The following is a 19,609-nucleotide window of genomic DNA, read 5'->3' on the forward strand; positions in this document are numbered from 1 at the left end:
TGGAAACCACAAAAAAGAATGGTCAGAAATGAAGGGCACACTAACTGAAATGAAGAATAACAAGGAATATCAGCAATTTGAAATACAAGGAAGCATAAAACACCCAATCAGAAGAGAAAAAAAATCCCAAAAAGATATAGTGTAAGAAGCCTCTGGGACAACTTCAAGCGTACCAATATTCACATCATGGGGGTGCAGGAAGGAGAAGAGAGAGAGAGCAAGAAATTGAAAATCTATTTGAAAAATGGTGACAGAAAACTTTCCTAACCCAGTAAATAGACACACAATTCCAGGAATTACAGAGTCCTAAACAAAATGAACCCAAAGAGGCCCACACCAAGACACATATTAATTAAAATGCAAAGGGTTAAAGACAAAGAGAGAATCTTGAAAGCAGCAAGAGAAAAGCAGTTAGTTACTTACAAGGGAGCTCAACAGAAACTTTGCAGGCTATAAGGGATTGGCAAGAAATATCCAAAGTGAAGAAAAGCTTGGTTGGCCTACAACCAAGATTACTCTACCCAGCAAAGCTATCATTTAGAATCGAAGGACAGACAAAGATCTTCAGAGACAAGAAAAAATTGAAGGACTTTATCACCATCAAACTATTATTATGTGAAATGTTAAAGGGTCTTCTTTAAGAAAAAATATCAAAAACATGAACAGTAAAATGGCAATACATATCTACTCAACAAATGAATCTAAAAAAAAAAAAACACCCCAAAATAAACAAAGAACAGAAACAGACTCATAGGACACAGAGAAAATTTTTGATGGTTGCTAGAGAGGGGACTTGGGGGATGGATGAAAAAGGTAAAGGGATTAAGAAGTACAAATTTGTTGTTACAGAATAATCACACAGATGTAAAGTACAACATATGGAATATAGTCAATAATATTCTAATAACTATGCATGGGGTCAAATGAATATGAGATTTCTCAGGATGATCACTTAGAAAGTTACATAATGTCTAACCACTGAGATGTACACCTGAAAGTAATATAATATTGTATGTCAACTGTAATTGAGAAATGGGAACATCATGCTATGTGAAATAAGTCAGATGCAAAATGACAATTATTATATGATTTCACTTACATAAAGAACCTAGTTGTCAGATTCATAGAAAACTAGAATGATGTGATGGTGCCTTAGGCTGAGGAAAGAGGGAATGGGAGTTAGTATTTAGTGGGGTTTGTTTTTCCAGGTGAGAGTTCTAAAGATGGATGGTGGTGATGGCTGCACACTGTGAATGTACTAAATATCACTGAACTATATACCTGAAAATGGTTAAGACGGTAATCTTATGCGTATTTTATTACAATAAAAAATGGAAGGCAAACAAATAATGGTACTGTGCCAATAAACTAATAATTTTAAAAGCAACTAAACAGGATGTGGTGTCCTGAATTGCCTCCTAGAACAGAAAAGTTTATTAATGAAAAAAATGGGCCAATAGCCTCTAGTGTACTTAATACTAAAGTGCCAATGTTAACTTCTTAGTTTTGACATATATACCATGACCTACATAAGATGTTAAAATTAGAGAAACTAGGTAAAGCGTATACAGGAACTATCTGTACTACCTTTGTAAGATTTCTCTAAATCTAACACTATTACAAAATAAAAGTTTACTTTAAAATAAGCTTTAGCCCTGGCTGGTGTGGCTGTTAGTTGGGTGTCATCCCACAGACCAAAAAGTGACAGGTTCAATTTCTGGCCAGACTGCATACCCAGGTTGCAGGTTCCAGCCCCAGTGGGGGTGCGTACAAGACGGCAACTAATTGATGTTTCTCTCTCTCTGTGTCTCTCTCTCCGTGTTTCTCTCTCCCTCCCCCTCTCTCTCTCTCTGAAAGCAATGAAAAAAAATGTCAAGATAAAAAACAAATGATTTTTTAAAAGCAAACAACTAAAAATGAAGTTAGAATTCCTACATAGATGGCAAAGAAAATGCAAATACATTAGAATTAACCAAGCAAGCAGGAAAATGTGAATGCCAATACAGATAGCTATAGATGTGAAATTTTTATCGTACTGTTCACTATTGCCTAGCTATTTTCTCATAATCCACTAATTGCAAAAAGGCAGGCTGTTGAATTATATTGCAGTACCATTTCCTTAACGATCCTTTTAAGGGTGCCTTTTTTCACTTAGATCACAAATGTTTGCTATTGTGGATACAGTGTAAACTTCTGACAATGTCCGATTTTATACCTTTGATAAATGAATTGTAAGTTTGTGAGCATCCTCTTGAGTCAATAGTGAACCCAATTTTGTGCTCAGTGGACTCCTAGGCAGTACAAAGATCAGATAGCCTTGACTCACTGTACTGACTTCCAGCTGTGACATGGGAGCACTAAATATAAATTTATTTAAGGGTTTGTAGGTACCTGCACAAATGTGGTAGGTCACTTTAGCCTCTGGAAGACCATGTTCAATGTGCTGTAATTGTTAGAGAAAAAAAGATATGAAACTTCATCAGTCACCAAGTGGTGGGAAGCAATTGGTCCAACACCTTGCTTCACTTAAATACTATATTCTATTTAAATACTATACTCAGAACAAAGTAAAAACAAAGCTTTACTTAGAAAGATGACTTGAAACAATGAAGTTTTATTTCCCAACCCAGCTTCTTTTCTGTTAAAGGCCAACTATGAAAAAACTGGTATGACTTACAGAAGCATAGAAAATACACTGTGGCTTTTAACTACCTCTGCACAAGGGATAAATGACTAAGGGTGTTGTCTCTTCTTTCCCTCCTTCTTGAAATCAGTGGTCTAAAGTACCGAGGGGCTTACAGCCGCAGGTGCAAAAGGGGTTAGGATTCAAAGGTGCAGCTTGCATTTCCTTTCTCCATGACCTAGGGTCAAAGAGCTTGCTTTGATCATACACAGACCTCTTCATCTCTCTAGCATAACCTGAACTCGATGTGAAGCACTTACACAAGAAATGGTGCAGACAAGAAGACAGCTTTATTTTACTTTGGGGAAAAAAACTTAATCCCATTTAGGACAAAAGAAAAAAAAAAGCCATTGACACTGAATAACCAACACTGCCACCTAGTGAAATGGTGGCATACCACCAGGACTTCTAGGACCAGCTATGAAATGTGAGCAGATTTGCTAGTTTAAATTTTCACCATAAAACATCACTTTTGAAAAGCTGAACTTCAGAGAACCTCAGATTTTAAGAAAAGATTTTTATCCGTGAAATGCATAAATATATGTGTTTTCTCTGCATTTTTGAGTAAAGAGTTTAGGTTTTGTTTCTTTTTTTTTAACAGATCTGCAAATTAAGTCTCAAAATTATGAAAAACTTTGGGGCAGCCTGGCTTTGGAACATCCATCACTCTTACACTCTCGCTCAACAGTCTAAATAGCAACCCCTGACTATTACAGACAGTTCATAAAGAAGAAAACCTCAAATGTACAACAACTACATTAAGTTTAGTCATTTCCTCCTTCTATTTTTACAAAATAGGGTGCTAAGTATTTGCTCTTCACTTACATGAATTTCTGGAAAAAAGAATTAAAAGGAACCAACAATTATGCATAAATCACATAACCAAACTCATTACAACTACACAGTAACAATGGTAGATACTGGTGTGAGGATGTAGGAGTGCCATTCTTAATGAATAGTAAAGTAATTCTCCTCAAGGCTTTAATTCTCCTTTATACCCAGTTGTTGCAGTAAATGTGTTGATTTGATTACTTCTATGAGCATATAAATGGGAATATTTAATGAAACACTTGGCTGAAAAACAATAAAGTTGTCAAAATAACGTATTGTTAATAACTGCAATCTCAAATCGGCATCTCTGCTATTACTAAGATTTTAGATTCTTGGTTAAGTGCTCTACTCTTTGGAATATCCACAATGGTTATTGATCAGCTAATGAGTTCCTATACTGCCACATTTCTGGATAAATGATTGGAAGCATTCACAGATTCTAGAATGCACAAGTCTGACACCGTCTCCATCAATCCATTCTCTTGGCAAATAATAAATTCAGTCAAGGATTTCAGGAAGAACCAAACTCTGGGAAAGAGGTATACAAATATAGAGTAAAAAGTTGAAAGAAAACATCTTCAGGTTGCATTTTTTTTCGGTAGACACAACCACATGTTTCAACTCTGAGAACCTGAGACTGTCCAGAACAACAAAGTTCTGAGTGTAGGATGTTAGCTATTGCAAAGTCAGAACCCAGTGTTTTGCATTTCCCAAAGCAACATAAACTAGGGAGTGGGTAGTCCCTGAAGTACTATACCTGAATGAGGTTATTCTTTTGAGGGTTGGTCTAGACTGCCTTGGTGTTCACAATTTGTAACAACCCCCAGCCCTCTCATGTGAAGCCTTTCTTCATCGCATGTTCAAGTCAATTGCATTTTTCACACAGTACTACTATGTGGGGAACCCTGAAATCAAAGCAGTAAGTGGTGTTAGGGGACAGCCTTACATGAACTCAAACCTCATACCAAAGTCATTTCCAAAAAAGTTTATTAGCATGATTAAAAACATTTTCTTGAATAATGACAGAAAGAATGTCTAAACATGAAAGAGTACCAGTGGCTATACCTTATAAACTGTATTTGCAGCTGAATGAATGCCTTTATTGCCAGTTTCATTTTATTAAAAAAACAATCCATACCTATTGTTTCCATTTGGAATCATGGCTATTGCTTGGACATGGGGGGGTGTCCCCCGCTACGATTAAGTATAAAAAATAGCTTCCGTAATTGGAGTGAGACCTGCATTATTAAGAACTGATAAAAGTCCTCAGAGTTGGGTTTTTGTTTTTTAAAAAACATTCATTTTACACACTACAAAGAAATAATTAGTATTTTGGCTTTTTAAATTCCTACATGATATTTAGAACGACAGTCCCCAGAGGTCCGCCCTTCATGTAATGGAGAACGCAGACCCTTTCCAGGAAGACTCTGCAGACTGTGGCCTCCACAGGTTTACACTGGTTTGAGCACAAAGACAGCGTCATCCAGAACATAGTAGTCATTATACATGTCCCCTTCACACAGGTACGGCAGTCTGGTGAAAGCTTCAATAACAAAACCCGCTTTCCTGAAAACTTCAGGCAGACTATTCACTTGTTCTTCCCAGTTCTGTCCCTTGATTTCCAAAATTTCTGATGGTTTCTCCCACTTGCCACCTACTAAAACAAATAAAAACATTAAGTTAAATTCTTGAACATACTAGTTATTTAAAGAGGGAAGAAGGGAAGATTCTGTGCCGAGCACTGTGTGCTTTTATGACTCACCTGCCAGGTACCCCTGAGGTAGGTAGACAGAGAAAAGGTACAGGCTTCAAAGGGCTAAAGGAGCCCAAGCTTACAAGGCTAATGAGTGTCAGAGCAGAAAGGTAATATCAGGTTTATCTGGACCCAAAGCCTGTATGTACTATTACCTTCTCTGGCAGAGTTTCAGATTTCACCCTAATGGTTTGGAAAACTGCTCATTAAATACTAGAATACTGAAGCAAGGAGTAACACATGATATTTGAAAAAGGGTTTTGGGTAAGTGCTAAAAAGACAGTAATGTAATAAACTTATGCAACATTATTAACTATAGAGGTTTGTGAGGTTGAAAATAAAACTAGGTTAATGCAGGACTTTAATTTATAAAAATAGATAATCAGTGTGTTTTTCAAGAGAAGCTGATCCACTTCCTAACTTACCAAAACAATTTCATAAACATTAAGCTCCAGGATCATAGAGAGGAAGAACACTAAAATGAATGAATCACCCCAGCATGTCTTAGAATAGTGACTGGAGTCAATGTCAGTCATTTCCACATCTATGAGCATCAAATGTGGGGGAGGTGGGTGAGGGAGAAGGGGGATGATAAGGTCTTCAAGTTCACATCCACACCAAGTATTGACTATAAAAAGAGATACACACAGATAACGGTACATATAAATACAGGGTACCTTTACTATGGTGATATAAAATAAACACACATATACTAAAAATATTACTAAATTCAGATTGGGAATTACTTTGTGTAAATGAGAAAATATATAACTGACAGGTGCCAAGAGTACAAACATTATAGTGGAAAGATTTTCATTCTTTTCAGTGGCCCAGCACCTGAATCTTGTCCCAGAGTCTTGGTGGCAGGCAAAGCCTGGGAAGCAAGCAGCTTTCCCCAGCCTTTGTTGTCACTAAGGCACTAGACATCTGGCCTGAGATGACACACTCATCTAGCCCTGGGATGAAGAGCTAGTGACCCAGGAGTGGGACCTGAAGCTCCTTCTCTGGGGGTGGAGCAGTGGCAGTGAGCCTTGGCTGGGCCAGCACTGGGCAGTACTAAAAAAGTCTGGTCCACACCAGGACATCTGGTGTTCGGTGTGGTATTGTCAGCTTCAGATAAGTCTGATGGAGTGATATGGGGCATTTTTCTTGGCTGCGGCCCCCACATATGACCCTCCAGTACTCCCAGTGACTCTGTAACCACCTATCCCAAATCCTTTCCATAAGTTCCCCTTTGCTTAACTCAGTAGAGTCATTTTCTGCTGCTTACGAAGAACTTCCAAGAGTGGGTGGCACGGGGTCTGGGGAAGGTATAAGATGACAGAGATTCCATACATCTGTTTCACAGAACATCAAAAAGGGGTCACACAAAACCAGGCACAACTACTTAATGGCACACAGCTTATTTTTCATTGTGCTACAATACAATTATTCTTCACTAATCTTCCCGTTGTCTCTAAATGAAGACACTTCCTTTTGCTTCTCCATTCTCAGTAGTTACTGGCCCAGCACTGAGCACACACAGTAGGTGCCCCAGGACCAGAGGTGACAGCTCTGGAAATTTTAAAGGATCAATTATATGTCAAACAACACTCCTTTCTGGGAATATGCACAAATCACAATCTCACTCAAACCTTCTAATGTCTGTGAGGATTTGTAAAATCCAAGGAAAAATTATCATATGAACATTTAGAAATATGCTATAGGCTAAAATCTCAACTTTAAATGGTGAAACTGGGTTACAAACAATATTTACACAATTTCAAAAAGTTTCTGATCATGGTTCCTTAATAAGAGTTCCTCTCTTCAGTTCTTCCTTTCTAAAAAGAGGAAAAAAAAAAAGCCAACTCTCTTTAAATGCATACTCCTCACCACACACACACACAGAAATGGAGGCTGTGAGCGCGGTCAAGATCATTCTCAGTCTGGAAATCAGTCTGATTCTGTTTTATGTCGGTAAGGTTCTTTTTTTTCTCTCTTTCTCTCTTCCATTTTATTTAAATCAACTGCTAGTTTTTGCCTAACGCATTTATATTTTAAGCCCCTACAGATTAATTTTTAAATGTAAACATTATGGAAATTGTCTAAAGTGGTAAGTTTCCTTTTCCCCTAGGAAAATAGGTGATGAAAGAATAGCTGAGAAAGTTTCATGTTAACACTGAAAAATTCCTTTTGCTATTATGCTGCTTCATAGAGATAGCACCTCACCAAAGGGTTGAAATATTCCTAAAATCCCATGTGCTAGTCATCAACAATTTACTTTCCATACGATGAGTTCCCAAACTTACTCAGCACACAGAGGCACTGAACAATACTTGAGTACTTTCAGAGAACAATGCTTCTGAAAAGCCGAATTTCTGTAAATTAGACAGTAATTATCTGGGAAAAAAGTTGTCATGGCTTCTTTCCAGAAAATAACCATCCTATAATAAATCCATTTTTAAATTCTCCCTACATCTGTTTTTCATCCATGAAAAAGAAAGTGTTTCCCACCTCACAGTTCTAATGATTTCATCACAGTTCTAATGAATCTACTGATTTCAGATTTGCCCACAAAATTTGGGTTGTAGAACAGAGAAGGCAGCAAAACCTCTTAATTTTTTCATCTGTGAAATACATAAATTTTAACAGTGGATATTTTGGGTGAAAGAACTGAGTGATTTCTCACTTCTACTTTCAATAATAGTCTGTATTTTTCTATTAAATACATATTAGTTTTATAAACTTTTAACTAGTGTTATTTTAAAGAAGGATCCTGATCTTTTAAAGATGTACTCTGAAAGATAAGCTGCTGCAATGTCTGGGATCTGCCCTAAAACACCATGGGAGTGAAGGAGCCCGGGGGGAGGATTGAGCCAGTGGGGAGGATGCAAAGTGGGGCTGGAGTCAGCAATGGCAGGGAGCTCACTGAGCTAGCCTGCTACTACTTCTGCATGTTTGAAATTGTCTGTAAAAGGCTTTTATTCAGTGTCAAAAATTAGTTTTCCATGTATTTTCTAGTTTTGTTTTTAAAAATAGTAACCTTTTTTAATCCCCTCCTCCAAGGAGATAAACTTTCAACCTTTTCAGAGGGTTCTGTGCTTTAAAAAAATCCTACAGAACATGAGAGTTCTTAAAGAGAAATTCTTCACAGGAGCAGGCTGTGGTGTGACATATTATCCAAAGTTCTCTTTTTTGATAGACGTTGCCTAACTGGTGCGGGGAAGAAACAGACACTTCCTCATAAGTCTGTGCTCTCATAGGAAACCCTACAACTGGTTTGCTCCCATGCAGACTCATTTCGCAGAACTGGGAAACGGGCAGAGACATAAAACCCCACAGTTGCAAATATTTCTTTTACCATGGGGCATTAGCTCTCCAAGGAAAGTGTTAAAAGCCAGCTTCTCTTTTAAGAACTCCATCAGACAGAGGACTTGGAATTGAGACATTGTTGGTTAATTCTTATGTTTTGACAGGCCCAATTCCAATTCAAACTTCCAAGATACAACGATCATTCGTTACACGCTATAAAGTGTTTGTCTAGGCTTCTAAGGTGGCAGTCTGGGCAGGAAGCGTGAGGGACTATTTATGATGCTTAGCAGTACTCTCAGCTGGTCTTCTCTAGGTGACCTAACCCTCACACATGATTTATATTTCTCAAGTCACTAAAAAGTTCCAGCTCATCTTGAGTTGTACAAATATAAAAATTAAAATATGGTGAGCACAGATGTGCCTCACAAGACCTGTAAGAAAATGTTAAGTGACAAAGCCCATCTGAAACATAAGCATCAGGCCAGCTAGATAATTCTTCTATTTCATTTACAGACTCACACAAATAAGACCATTTGTAAACACACAACCAGGTAGAAGTCAAACTAAAAACTGGCAAAAAAAAAAAAATTAGGGCAGAACTTCCATTCATAAACACCTGAGTGGCATTCCAGCTTCACAGGCCCAGGGTAAGGTCAAGGTGTGTGACTTGGAAAGCAGCACGACATGGTGGAGAGGGCCCTGGCTTGGGTGTCCAGTCCCAGCCCTGCTAACACCTTGCTGGGACATCCACAATTATCTTCGAAATGGGCATATAACACTGTAGAAGTAGGAAAAGTGGTACAGGCAGCAGAAATTCTCTATCTGTTCTTAAATATTGGGTTGGCCAAAAAGTCCATTGTGTTTTTCCCATAAAATAAAATACACATTTTTCATTTTCACCAATAACTTTATTAATTTGGAAATTTTGAGTATACTGGCTATCTCCTGCTATTGGCTTGTAGTGGGTAGAGGTCAGAGGTGCTGCTGAACATCTTCCAATGTGTAAGACAGTCCTACATCAAAGAATTATTTGGACAAAATGTCAATAGTACCAAGAAACTTCACAAATCACTTTTGAAACATTTGATCAGTCACAGCATCTTATCCATACACTGCACAAATTTTTTTCTGCATTTCAGTTGCATTTTACCTTTCTTGAAATAATAAAGCATTACACACTAAAAGTTGTGTATCTTCTTCTATCTTCAATATTAAAATGACTGCACAAAAAGTCACAAATTTTCATGAGGTTTTTAAAGTACACGCTGACATGACAGCTGTCACACAGAATCTAACCAAATTGTTTGGAATGAAGTTAGAGACAACTAAGTACTACTAGAGCCATTGTATGGAAAAAATGTAATGAACTTTTTGGCCAACCCAGTACTTCCTACAACCCAGAACTAGTAGGGTTACACAAGTTAATCCTCCTACATCAATGGTTTCAAACATCCCACTGACCCCACAAGGTGCAGAATACTACCCCATTCTTATATTTAATGAGGAAGCTGAGAGGCACAGACTATAGAGATGGCAGAGCTGGGATCCCAACTCAAGTCTGTGCCGTTTATCATGATACTGTTCATCGAAGAAGCTACAAAGACTACAAAGCAGTGATAAAGATGCAGGAGAAATCAGTTTGCTTAGCCCAGACATGGCCCACTCAGGAGGCATTTCCCCAGGTGCATACCTTTCTTTTATAGTTATTTCCCATAGGGACAGTGATTCACAAAGGGACAATTGTGAACTGCCATAAATTCCTAGCAATCCCAACCCCCACAAGGCAAAACCCCCAAGTGCCTACTGCTCAGGTGGCTCAGCCATAGAAGCAACATTGGCATGAGGGCTTTGATCCCAGGACCACACTGAACACAAGAGTCCTGCGAGGTCAGGGGTACAGATAAGGACGCAGGCTCTGAAAGATCCCAGGAAAGCCTGTCAGTCCACCGAGAGTGAACATGGGGACTCTAAACTTCTGACCTGGAACTGTGGCCACCTCTGGTCCCAAGACTGATCCCACTGGAACTTTTCTGAGGTACCCACGTAACCAGACATCACTGTGAACCAGCAGGTTAGGGTCAAGAAACATGGGGAGTTAGGAAAAGTGAGGACCATCGATGTCTTATTATATTTTGTAGTCTTGTTTGAGCTGGGAGTTAAGGTTAGAAAAAGAAATTTGGAGGTTCTGAGCCCACAAATGTTAGCAAGATAGAAGCACAGGCTGTCTTCCTCCCACAGGTGCTGCGGGCAAGTGTACAATCTCTGTCTCTCAACCATCTGTCCTCGAAGTGGACTACACTCAAAAGGCTGTGACCATGCTCTGCACCTTCTCCACAGTGGAGTGCCCCCACAAGCAACCCAGCAACCTGTGGTTTCGCTATGGGGCTCACCAGCCAGAGACCCTCTGCTTGGATGGGTGCACAAGCGAGGCAGATAAATTTACAGTGAGGAAGGACCTGGCACAAAACCAGGTCTCCCTCACAGTCAACAAGTTGACATCCAATGACAGTGCCATCTACATCTGTGGAATAGCTTTTTCCAGTTCACAGGACCCGAGGGCCAAGCAAACCGGAGCCGGGACTGTGCTGGTGGTGACAGGTTAGTCGGTCATGGCTGTACTGTGGTACACTGCATTTGCTCAGTCAATTAAATGTGTTACACAACTTACACAGACTATGACAGAACTCTGCTTGGTTAATACTCTAGCCAGGGAAGGGCCATGACCCTAGCACAAGCTGACATGCAGTTTGATTAAAAAACCACTGTGACACCCTCTCCAGCCTCCACAAAGTTGGGGGTATGTTGAGCATTATGTTCTCTCCCCAAGTCCAGATGTTATTAGTGAGGGTGACCTTTCTGTCTATTATGGTGGGTGGTGTGACATACTGAGGCCAAAGGGAAATGTGTGATGGTTACCATCAGCTTTCTCAGGAACTGGCCTGATACTCCAACATTTAGAACAAAGCACTGGAGGAGTGCATAAGTGATCATAAATTGGACTCAGAAAAAATATGTGTTACAGAGAATAAATACAAATTTGAACAGAAGCCACAGCGGTGTACCTGACCCTACCATTCTGGGTGGACAGAAGAGAAAGGGACTGGAGTGACTATGGCTACTTGAGATTTGTTAAAACCATGACAATTTCTTCATTCAAGTGAAGATACTGAACCTAAGTCCTATATATTAAGAAACTAAATTTTAAAATTTCAGGAAAAATGCTGCACATAATTCTGGGGAAAGGAAGAGAGGACAGTAACTCCTTGACTTTTTTTTTTAATCTCTTCCCTTAAAAAGGACTCCAATATGATGAGCACTGAGATCATGGAAATGCGAACTCACTTACACAGGACTTTGAGGGCCTGAGCTCTGCTGTGTTAGAATCCCCGCTTTCAATTACTAGGAGTGTTCCCAGGGGCTTTTGACAGTCCACTGCCATTTCACCCTATTTGATTCTCTCCTGTAAGATAAATCATAAATTAATTAATATACATAAAGCACTTTTCATGGTGCCTGGCTTATACCAAGTACTTGGTAAATGTTAGCTACAGATATTAAAACAAAAACACAACCGCTTTGGAGATTCATATAGCTCACTGCATTAGTCTTCTATAAAAAAAAAAAAAATGTTAGCCAAAAGAAAAAAGTGTTTGAAGAAGATAAAGGTCCCAAAACTGCAATCTCATTTTAAGAGAAATTTTTGTTTAGGAGCACAGATGAAAGTATCACCAATATAGACACAAAAATTTCCTGCATTTTCTGTAGAACTCCTAATTTAGCCCTTGAAACATTTTTTTAAAGCTTTACAGATCTGTTAGTTTCAGAACAAAAGTATTGTTGTATAAACTGAGCTCACAAAATAAGCATTTATGGGATATTTAGTTTAAAAGTTCAGGTTATTCAGAAGACTACAAATCAAATTGTATTTTGTACTTCAAATAATGAAGTACTTGAAGACATAGCATGTTACCCACCCCCACATATAGCACGGGACACTTCCTATAAGGAGGGAGAAATCAGAATGGGAAAATGGATTTAATAATTCTACCTCCAAGACTTTATTAGCGAGAAGGGAAACATGGAACAACACCTGTCTTTCAAGTGCCTAGTGAGCACTAAGATCCTCAGCACATGGCCTTCTCAGGTCATGCACTACTCAGCTACATATACTGAATGGCTCAAGGTTATAAATGTCAGCATTAACAAATGCAGGGAAATATCTCCTTCACTCCATAAACATACTCTTAGTGATGCTGTACATTATTTCTACCAAAAAAAATCATAAAAGTACCCCTGGCTAGTGTGGCTCAGTAGATTGAGTGCTGTCCTATGAACCAAAGGGTCACTGGATCGATCCCCCCATCAGAGTACATGCTTGAGTTGTGGGCCAGGTACCCAGTTGGGGGTGCACAAGAGGCAACCACACATTGATGTTTCTCTGCCTCTCTCCCCCTCTCTCTAAAAATAAATAAAATATTTAAAAAAAGAAATCACAAATACCCTTGAACAACTATCTTAAAATGTTTACCTAACTTTAAGTAATGCTTTATATAAAAATTATTATCATTATGGAAATTGAATTTTTTAAAATCTTTAACTGTAAAAACAACATTTTTAGTATAATACATTTTAAAAACTGTTGAACTGGCTTTAACTATATGTTATACTTGAGTGTCTTTTGAATCAAAAGACAAAAATAAATTTTTATGAATCGTCAAGCAGAGTAAGTTCATGCATGTTTCACCTGTAAAATATAGTTTCAGTTAAACTTTAAACATATATACTTGCAGTAATAAGTTTCAATAGTGACTGTGACTTTCTCTGTTTTTGTAATTAACAAGAAATGAAAGGTCTAGGCAAGGAACTACAGGGTCTCCTGATAGCTCTGTTATCACTGCTCTCCATCTATGTTGCTGGTGTACTGATGATCTTCATCATCCTCTCCAAAGTAAGTTAAATTCCCCTGCATCTGGATTCCTACCTCTCCTCATTTGAGCCTCAGAAATAGCTCATCCAATTAACATCTTCCTGCATAGCTGCAGGAAACAATGCCTGCAGGAGAGGTCATAGAAAAAAGCATATGTTTTCAACACACAAATTATTACTGACCAGAATACATAATGTCTTCTCTTTAAAATCCAGTAATATGGGAACAGGGAACCCTTCTTTACATCCATCTTATATGCTATCTTTCTGCTGGGGGTGGGGGAAGAAAGGTTTAAGAATGAGCAAAACAGGGGTGAACAAAGGGATTAGAAGCCGCCCTAAAATACCTTTTCTCAAAAACGTTAGGCCTTTTAAAAGTATCTCCTGGCTGCTCATGTGCTATAAGCAGGGTTTGTATGTATATTAGGATTACTATAAATCCAACAACCAATATCAGTCTGAGTTTTTTATTATTATAAGCATCTCAAAAGTGGCATGAAAATTATTAAGTCTTACAGTATAGCATTAAATATTAACTTTCAATCTTATGGTAGGAGATGTCTGCCGCAATTGTTTTGAGTACATAAAATGTCTTTTAAGACTTTCCTTTTCTTCTTGACAGTTAAAATCTAACACTCTAAGAAGCAAAGAAACAGAAGATTCACAAAAGGTATAGATACCAGTGCTTGTAAAATATCTTTGAATTGTGGCTGGTTGTAACTATTTCAAATCTGAAACAGTATAAGAAACAGAGAGCATTATGGTAACTTTCAACCCTAATAGCTACTGTTTCCTATTGTTGAGAAACTCAATGATAACTCAAATGCTAAACTGGGATTTAAACTTGATAGTTTTTAGCCATAAATTCTACTTACTATATTCAAAATACCAGTTACAGGTAGGTGCAGGTACGCTGGAGGAGGGGAGAGGGAGCTTGGTGACATGCAACATCTATCGCTTCTAGTCCTAAGACAGAGGCATTTTTTTTCTCTCATTTATATTTACAGAAAAAGAGTGTTAGGCGTATTTTTCAGGAAATTGCTCAAGAACTTTATAATAAGAAACACGTGGGAATGAGCCAACAACCTGTAAGTATAAAGTATGAAAAAGATGTCATGTAGACATAATGCATGTTTGACTAAAAAACTAAGATGCCAACAGCCACCAATAATCATGGTTTCCTGTAGAAGAGTTCAAAAGAGGACTTGAACAAATGCAATGAATCTTTATATATAACCTGTTTTGATAAATACATCACAAAAGACATCTGACACAGTATTAAAGAGACCAGGCTGGTAGCTCAGAGACATGGACTCTTTCAGAAGCACACTGGGCACAGACAATGCTTTCAGTATAGACAGGGCCGCTTTTGTGGGTTGAAGACTGCTTTGTATAGTATGCAGGAGTAAGCATTGTATGTAAGTTGCAAACACTTGTGGATCAAGTTATAGAGTAAACATTACTTGTTGCTAATAGGGCAGAAATAAATTCACAGAAGATAAGATATAGCTAATGAAAATAAAAGTTGACTATTTCTTCAGGCTTTGGGGTTGGAGTGGTAGGAAGAATGCATTGACAATATCTTCTAACAGTGTCTCTTTAAAGTCCTATGTAAACAGGTTTTGCAAACAGGATGTGATTTTGGAGCTAGTAGAACAGATACTTGGTTTCCATAACATGGATTCAGATCGTTAAGATTTGAATTAAAATAATACAAGATAATGAACTTATGTACTACTCAGGATACTTTCTTCTTAAACAGCAGCCAAAACGGCAAACGTATTGTTTCTGAAAGAGATGTGGTTTCTAAAATCAACATTTAAAAAGAATTTTCATCCAGGAGAGAGTATCATCTAAGCAGTCGTTTCATCCTTCAACGTATATACAAATACATAAAGAAGTGGTCTGACTACCTAAGATGCCACTCTGAATAATTATAAATGCCTGTTCACATTCTTCTTAGTGAGGCTGGGGCATCTTTTTCAGCAAAGAGGCAAAGGTAAGTGACCTAGTGATAGGCCTGGAAGAATTATAACATGTTCTAAGCCAGGCCCTTAACAAAGGCATCTGAACAAGAAAATTAACTTTCAGTTCCCACATCTTACTCTAAATAGAGGAAAAATGGTAACTTGACCTAGACCTAAAAGATTACTGGGTGAGTACTTAGCACCCAGAATGCAAGATGGTACAGCAGTTCGTATGTTGCTTTCAGCGTGGCATCACTGGTTACATAAACTGAAATATTTACTATTGCAGGAGAAAGACAACACTTATGAAAACAGAAGAGCACTTGACAACTGTGAAAAACCATAGAAATGGTTTAATTTTCAATTAAGTCCTGAAAATCCAGAAGTTAATGGACATACACCCATCAGGGCCTTAAAAATATAATCAAAGATAAATGGAAAAGACAACTGGCTACAAGTAAGAATGCCGAAATACAAGGAAACTACAACTAACGATAATTACCAAAATTCTAAAACGAAATCAAACTGTAAATAATCTCCTAAATCACTAAAAGAATTCTAAGCAGTCTAACATTTTCAAAAAATTATGTTTTTATAATATGCATCCTCTATTTGTTTTATTCAACATATGAGATGTGTGATGACTATTACCTTGATTTGAAGCCACACCACATGCCTCAGTTGTGAGTGGAAGTATCCTTTCTCTATCCAGGTGAAGAGAAATGGAAGGGAGGGGGGAGAAAGAAAAGGAAGGAGGGAGAGAGGGAGGGAGGAAGGGAGAAAGGGAGGGAGGGAGGGAGGGAAGAAAGTGTCAAAACCTGAGCTAGAGAAAAATCATCTTGCAAAGTACCTTGGAGCAAAAATCATCTCCTTTAGTACTGCCATGGGCAATGGTGCAGTGCAGTCTCCTGCTGGGGTATACAAATGACTCACACTACACTGCCAACAAAAAGTGAGACTAGAATAGAACATAGTAAGAAGATGGTAGCTAAAATATAGAAAATCCAAAGCAGAAGGCTGAACAGAGAAAACCCCAGAACAAATACACCACAGCCGACTCCAGATGTCAGAATTATGCCCAACAGCCCCAGGGAAGGAGTGGGTGACATCCTATACTTGACAGTGTCTTTGCCATAGTGATTTGTAACCAACTTAGGAGGGAAGTATCAGATAAAGGGCTGATCCAGGAAGAATGTTTATGGAACTCATTGTCATCTCACCAAGAAAAGATGCTATGGCTTGTTCTTTGAAAGTTATTTCAGTACAAAAAATCTATTTAAAATATTCACAAGTGCACATTCACTACTAAAGATGAGTTACAACCTATTATTTCTACTTCATTAAAGTGTTTCTTTTAAAATGGCATTAAATGAGGTACATTCTTATTTAAAAAGCCCGGATAGAATTTTTAAATATTTGAAGGTCCCTTAGAAAACATTTTGCACAGATGAATTAAATTCTGTGATCTCCAACCTGTCTAGTCACACACGCCAGGAAAAAATGGAAAGAGAAGGGAGGAGCATGTAAACTCCCCCCTTTTTTTATTTGTGTGTGTGTGTACACATGTGTTGTATATAAATATAACACATGTGTGCGCATGTATATGTGTATATACGTGTTAGACACCAAAATAGAAATTAAATAATTGGCCTAAGAATATACAGTTGACACCTGAACAATGCAGGAGTCAGGGGCACCAACTCCCTCTCTCTGCCAAGCAGTCAAAACACACAACTTTTGACTCCTCAAAACTTAACTACTAATAGCCTACTCTTGACCAAAAGCCTTACTTATGATAGTCAATTAACACATATTTTGTATGTTATATATTATATACTATATTCTTACAATAAAGTAAGCTTGAGAAAAGAAAATATTAAGGAAATTCTAAGAGAAAATATATTACAGTGTATTTTCAATTCTTGAAAATAAATCTGCATATAAGTGGACCCATGCAGTTCAAACCCATATTGTTACACAGTCAACTGTAATTAGAAATGCTAATATTTCTTCCTATATCCCAAAATAAATTGTCTTGTGTACTCCCTGGGGTGTGTACCCTTACTTTGAGACTGCTAGCCTGGATGAAATAAAAGAACTACTAAACAGGATGGCAAAAGAATAAGCAGTAACACTATCCAGGTGAAGAGAAATGTTGAATTAGATCACTTACTTTTCATTTCTAAGAAGCATTATATTTTAGTACTTCCAGTGCTGAAAATATACTGTTCTTTGCATAACTAACTGGCAGGCAAAATCCCTTAGATAAACAAGTATTGATATTTCATTGAGAATAAGCCTTACCCACTATAAACAAGGACTACATTTTAAAGATTTTTCAGCAGAAATTTGGAATACACACTCCCAAAGAAAGTAGTTATTCTCCCTCAAATCATATATGAGTGCCTGATGTGTGCATAATGTCCATTCTTTTATTCATCCTTCTAGCCAACGATATTTATTGAACACAATACTATTACTCAAAGGCCTCTGGATACTATCCTTGGGTCCTGCTGAATGTGTCCTTCCCAACTCCACCCTGTCTACTCTCTCATGCTTCTGCATATACTGTTCCCTCTGCCTCGTAAAAGGCCTCACAGAAACAGAACAGCCTGAGAGTCACCTATCATGTGAAACCTTTAGTTATTCCCCCAGGGGTTAATGGGTCTTTCTTAAACCCATAGTACTTGGTCATATTTATCATCCAACTATCCTGCCATTGTCTGTTTACATTTACCTTCTGTACTATTCTGTAAGTATTTTAAGGCCAGAAGCACATTTTTCATTTATATCTTTGTATTTCCACTGCCCAGCACTGTCTGGTACATAGTAGGCTCTCAAATGCCATTATATGAATGCAACTAAAAATGTTTCTATATAAAAATATTTTTTCAACACTTCAACTGAGATATGAAGCACATTCACTCCCTAGCCACCAGCCCTCACACCCCTATCCATAAGGACTATTTATTGAATTCCTAACAATATTAATGTTCCTACTATCTGAGTATTCAGAATTTTCGCTGGAAAAGATTTTGCTGGAAAAGATTCGCTGCTATAGCTTTCTGTTTAGATTTGAGTTTGCCATGATAATGAAAACAGAATATTACTAAAAGAACTAAAAGAGGGAAACAGAGACATGGTTCTAGTGTCTACAAATCCTTCCATGACCACTTAAACCACATACCAATAGATGGTAACAGGATTTTCAGAGTAAGCCATTTCTTTCTCTCTGCTATAAAAGACTTGAGAGAATCTGAACCTCTGACTAACTGGCATATAGTTAAGTCTCTTTGGAATCAAGTCACATAAACCAATGGAAAATGCAAACTTGAAGCTGAAATTAAAAAGCGGAAAGAAGGCATCAAATTATTATTTTTATTGTTAAAGGAGCTTCACAGGCATATCTAAAGGACATTAACAAATATTTCAAACTGAAGAACTGAGAACAGATATGACCAATAAAGCCACAAATAAAAATGAAGTAACAAAAGAAGATGGGATGAAATAAATCTGATGTGTCAAATACCAGTGCTGAGACAGACACAGCAGGGCTCTACCCTACACATGAAATTATTTAATCCTCATGACATACTTTACAATACGTATTAGCCCCAGTTTTACAGATGAAACACTAAGCTTAATGAGAGGCCCAGGTTAGTAAGGGCTGATCTACATTTCTAGTACAGGTTGCCCTACAAAGACCAAGATCTTGCCAGGAAACAATCCTGCCAGAGACTTGCTTATATTTAGATTGACAGGAGCTTTTAGATTTACTGTGTCTAATTTAGCTAGAACAATGAGCCTGGAAGAAAGTGAGAAAGTTGCCAAAGGCTACCTTTCAAAAGCACAGGCCTCACTGGTATCAGCCTCACTGTTATCACAGGAGAAATCTACTAAACTTTCAAAGATGAGATAACCACAACATGTCTTTTAAACTGTTCCAGAGCATAAGAGAAAAAACTTCCAAATTAGTTTTTACAAAGCCAGCAGAACATTGACATTGAAAAAATGGCACAAATTGTATCTTCCAACTAAATGAAAGACCAGATACAGACCAACTATCATTTATCAATATTAATGCTAATAATTTAATTTAGAATTTTTGTAAAAACAATCTAGTGATGCATTACAAGACTATTCCATCTAAGCCCAGAA

The 19,609-nt window shown here is 37.8% G+C and overlaps 2 protein-coding genes across 2 annotated transcripts in view; one reads left to right on the forward strand and one right to left on the reverse strand.

Moving 5' to 3' along the window:
* Positions 1–4,102: 4,102 nt before the first annotated feature.
* Positions 4,103–19,609, reverse strand: part of METTL9 (methyltransferase like 9) — a 48,336-nt gene continuing 32,829 nt past the window's right edge. The window contains 2 exon segments of the mRNA XM_028512912.2: positions 4,103–5,211; positions 15,637–15,643. Coding sequence (XP_028368713.1) covers positions 4,966–5,211; positions 15,637–15,643 — 253 coding nt within the window. The 3' untranslated portion in view covers positions 4,103–4,965.
* IGSF6 (immunoglobulin superfamily member 6) lies at positions 7,108–16,076 on the forward strand. The gene is made up of 6 exons (XM_028512925.2): positions 7,108–7,223; positions 10,797–11,156; positions 13,400–13,506; positions 14,107–14,154; positions 14,492–14,572; positions 15,741–16,076. Exons 1-6 carry the CDS (start codon positions 7,157–7,159, stop codon positions 15,795–15,797), a joined length of 720 nt encoding a protein of 239 aa, XP_028368726.1. The 5' UTR covers positions 7,108–7,156; the 3' UTR covers positions 15,798–16,076.

This window comes from Phyllostomus discolor, chromosome 3 (assembly GCF_004126475.2).
Source record: "Phyllostomus discolor isolate MPI-MPIP mPhyDis1 chromosome 3, mPhyDis1.pri.v3, whole genome shotgun sequence".
Classification (NCBI taxonomy): Eukaryota; Metazoa; Chordata; class Mammalia; order Chiroptera; family Phyllostomidae; genus Phyllostomus; species Phyllostomus discolor.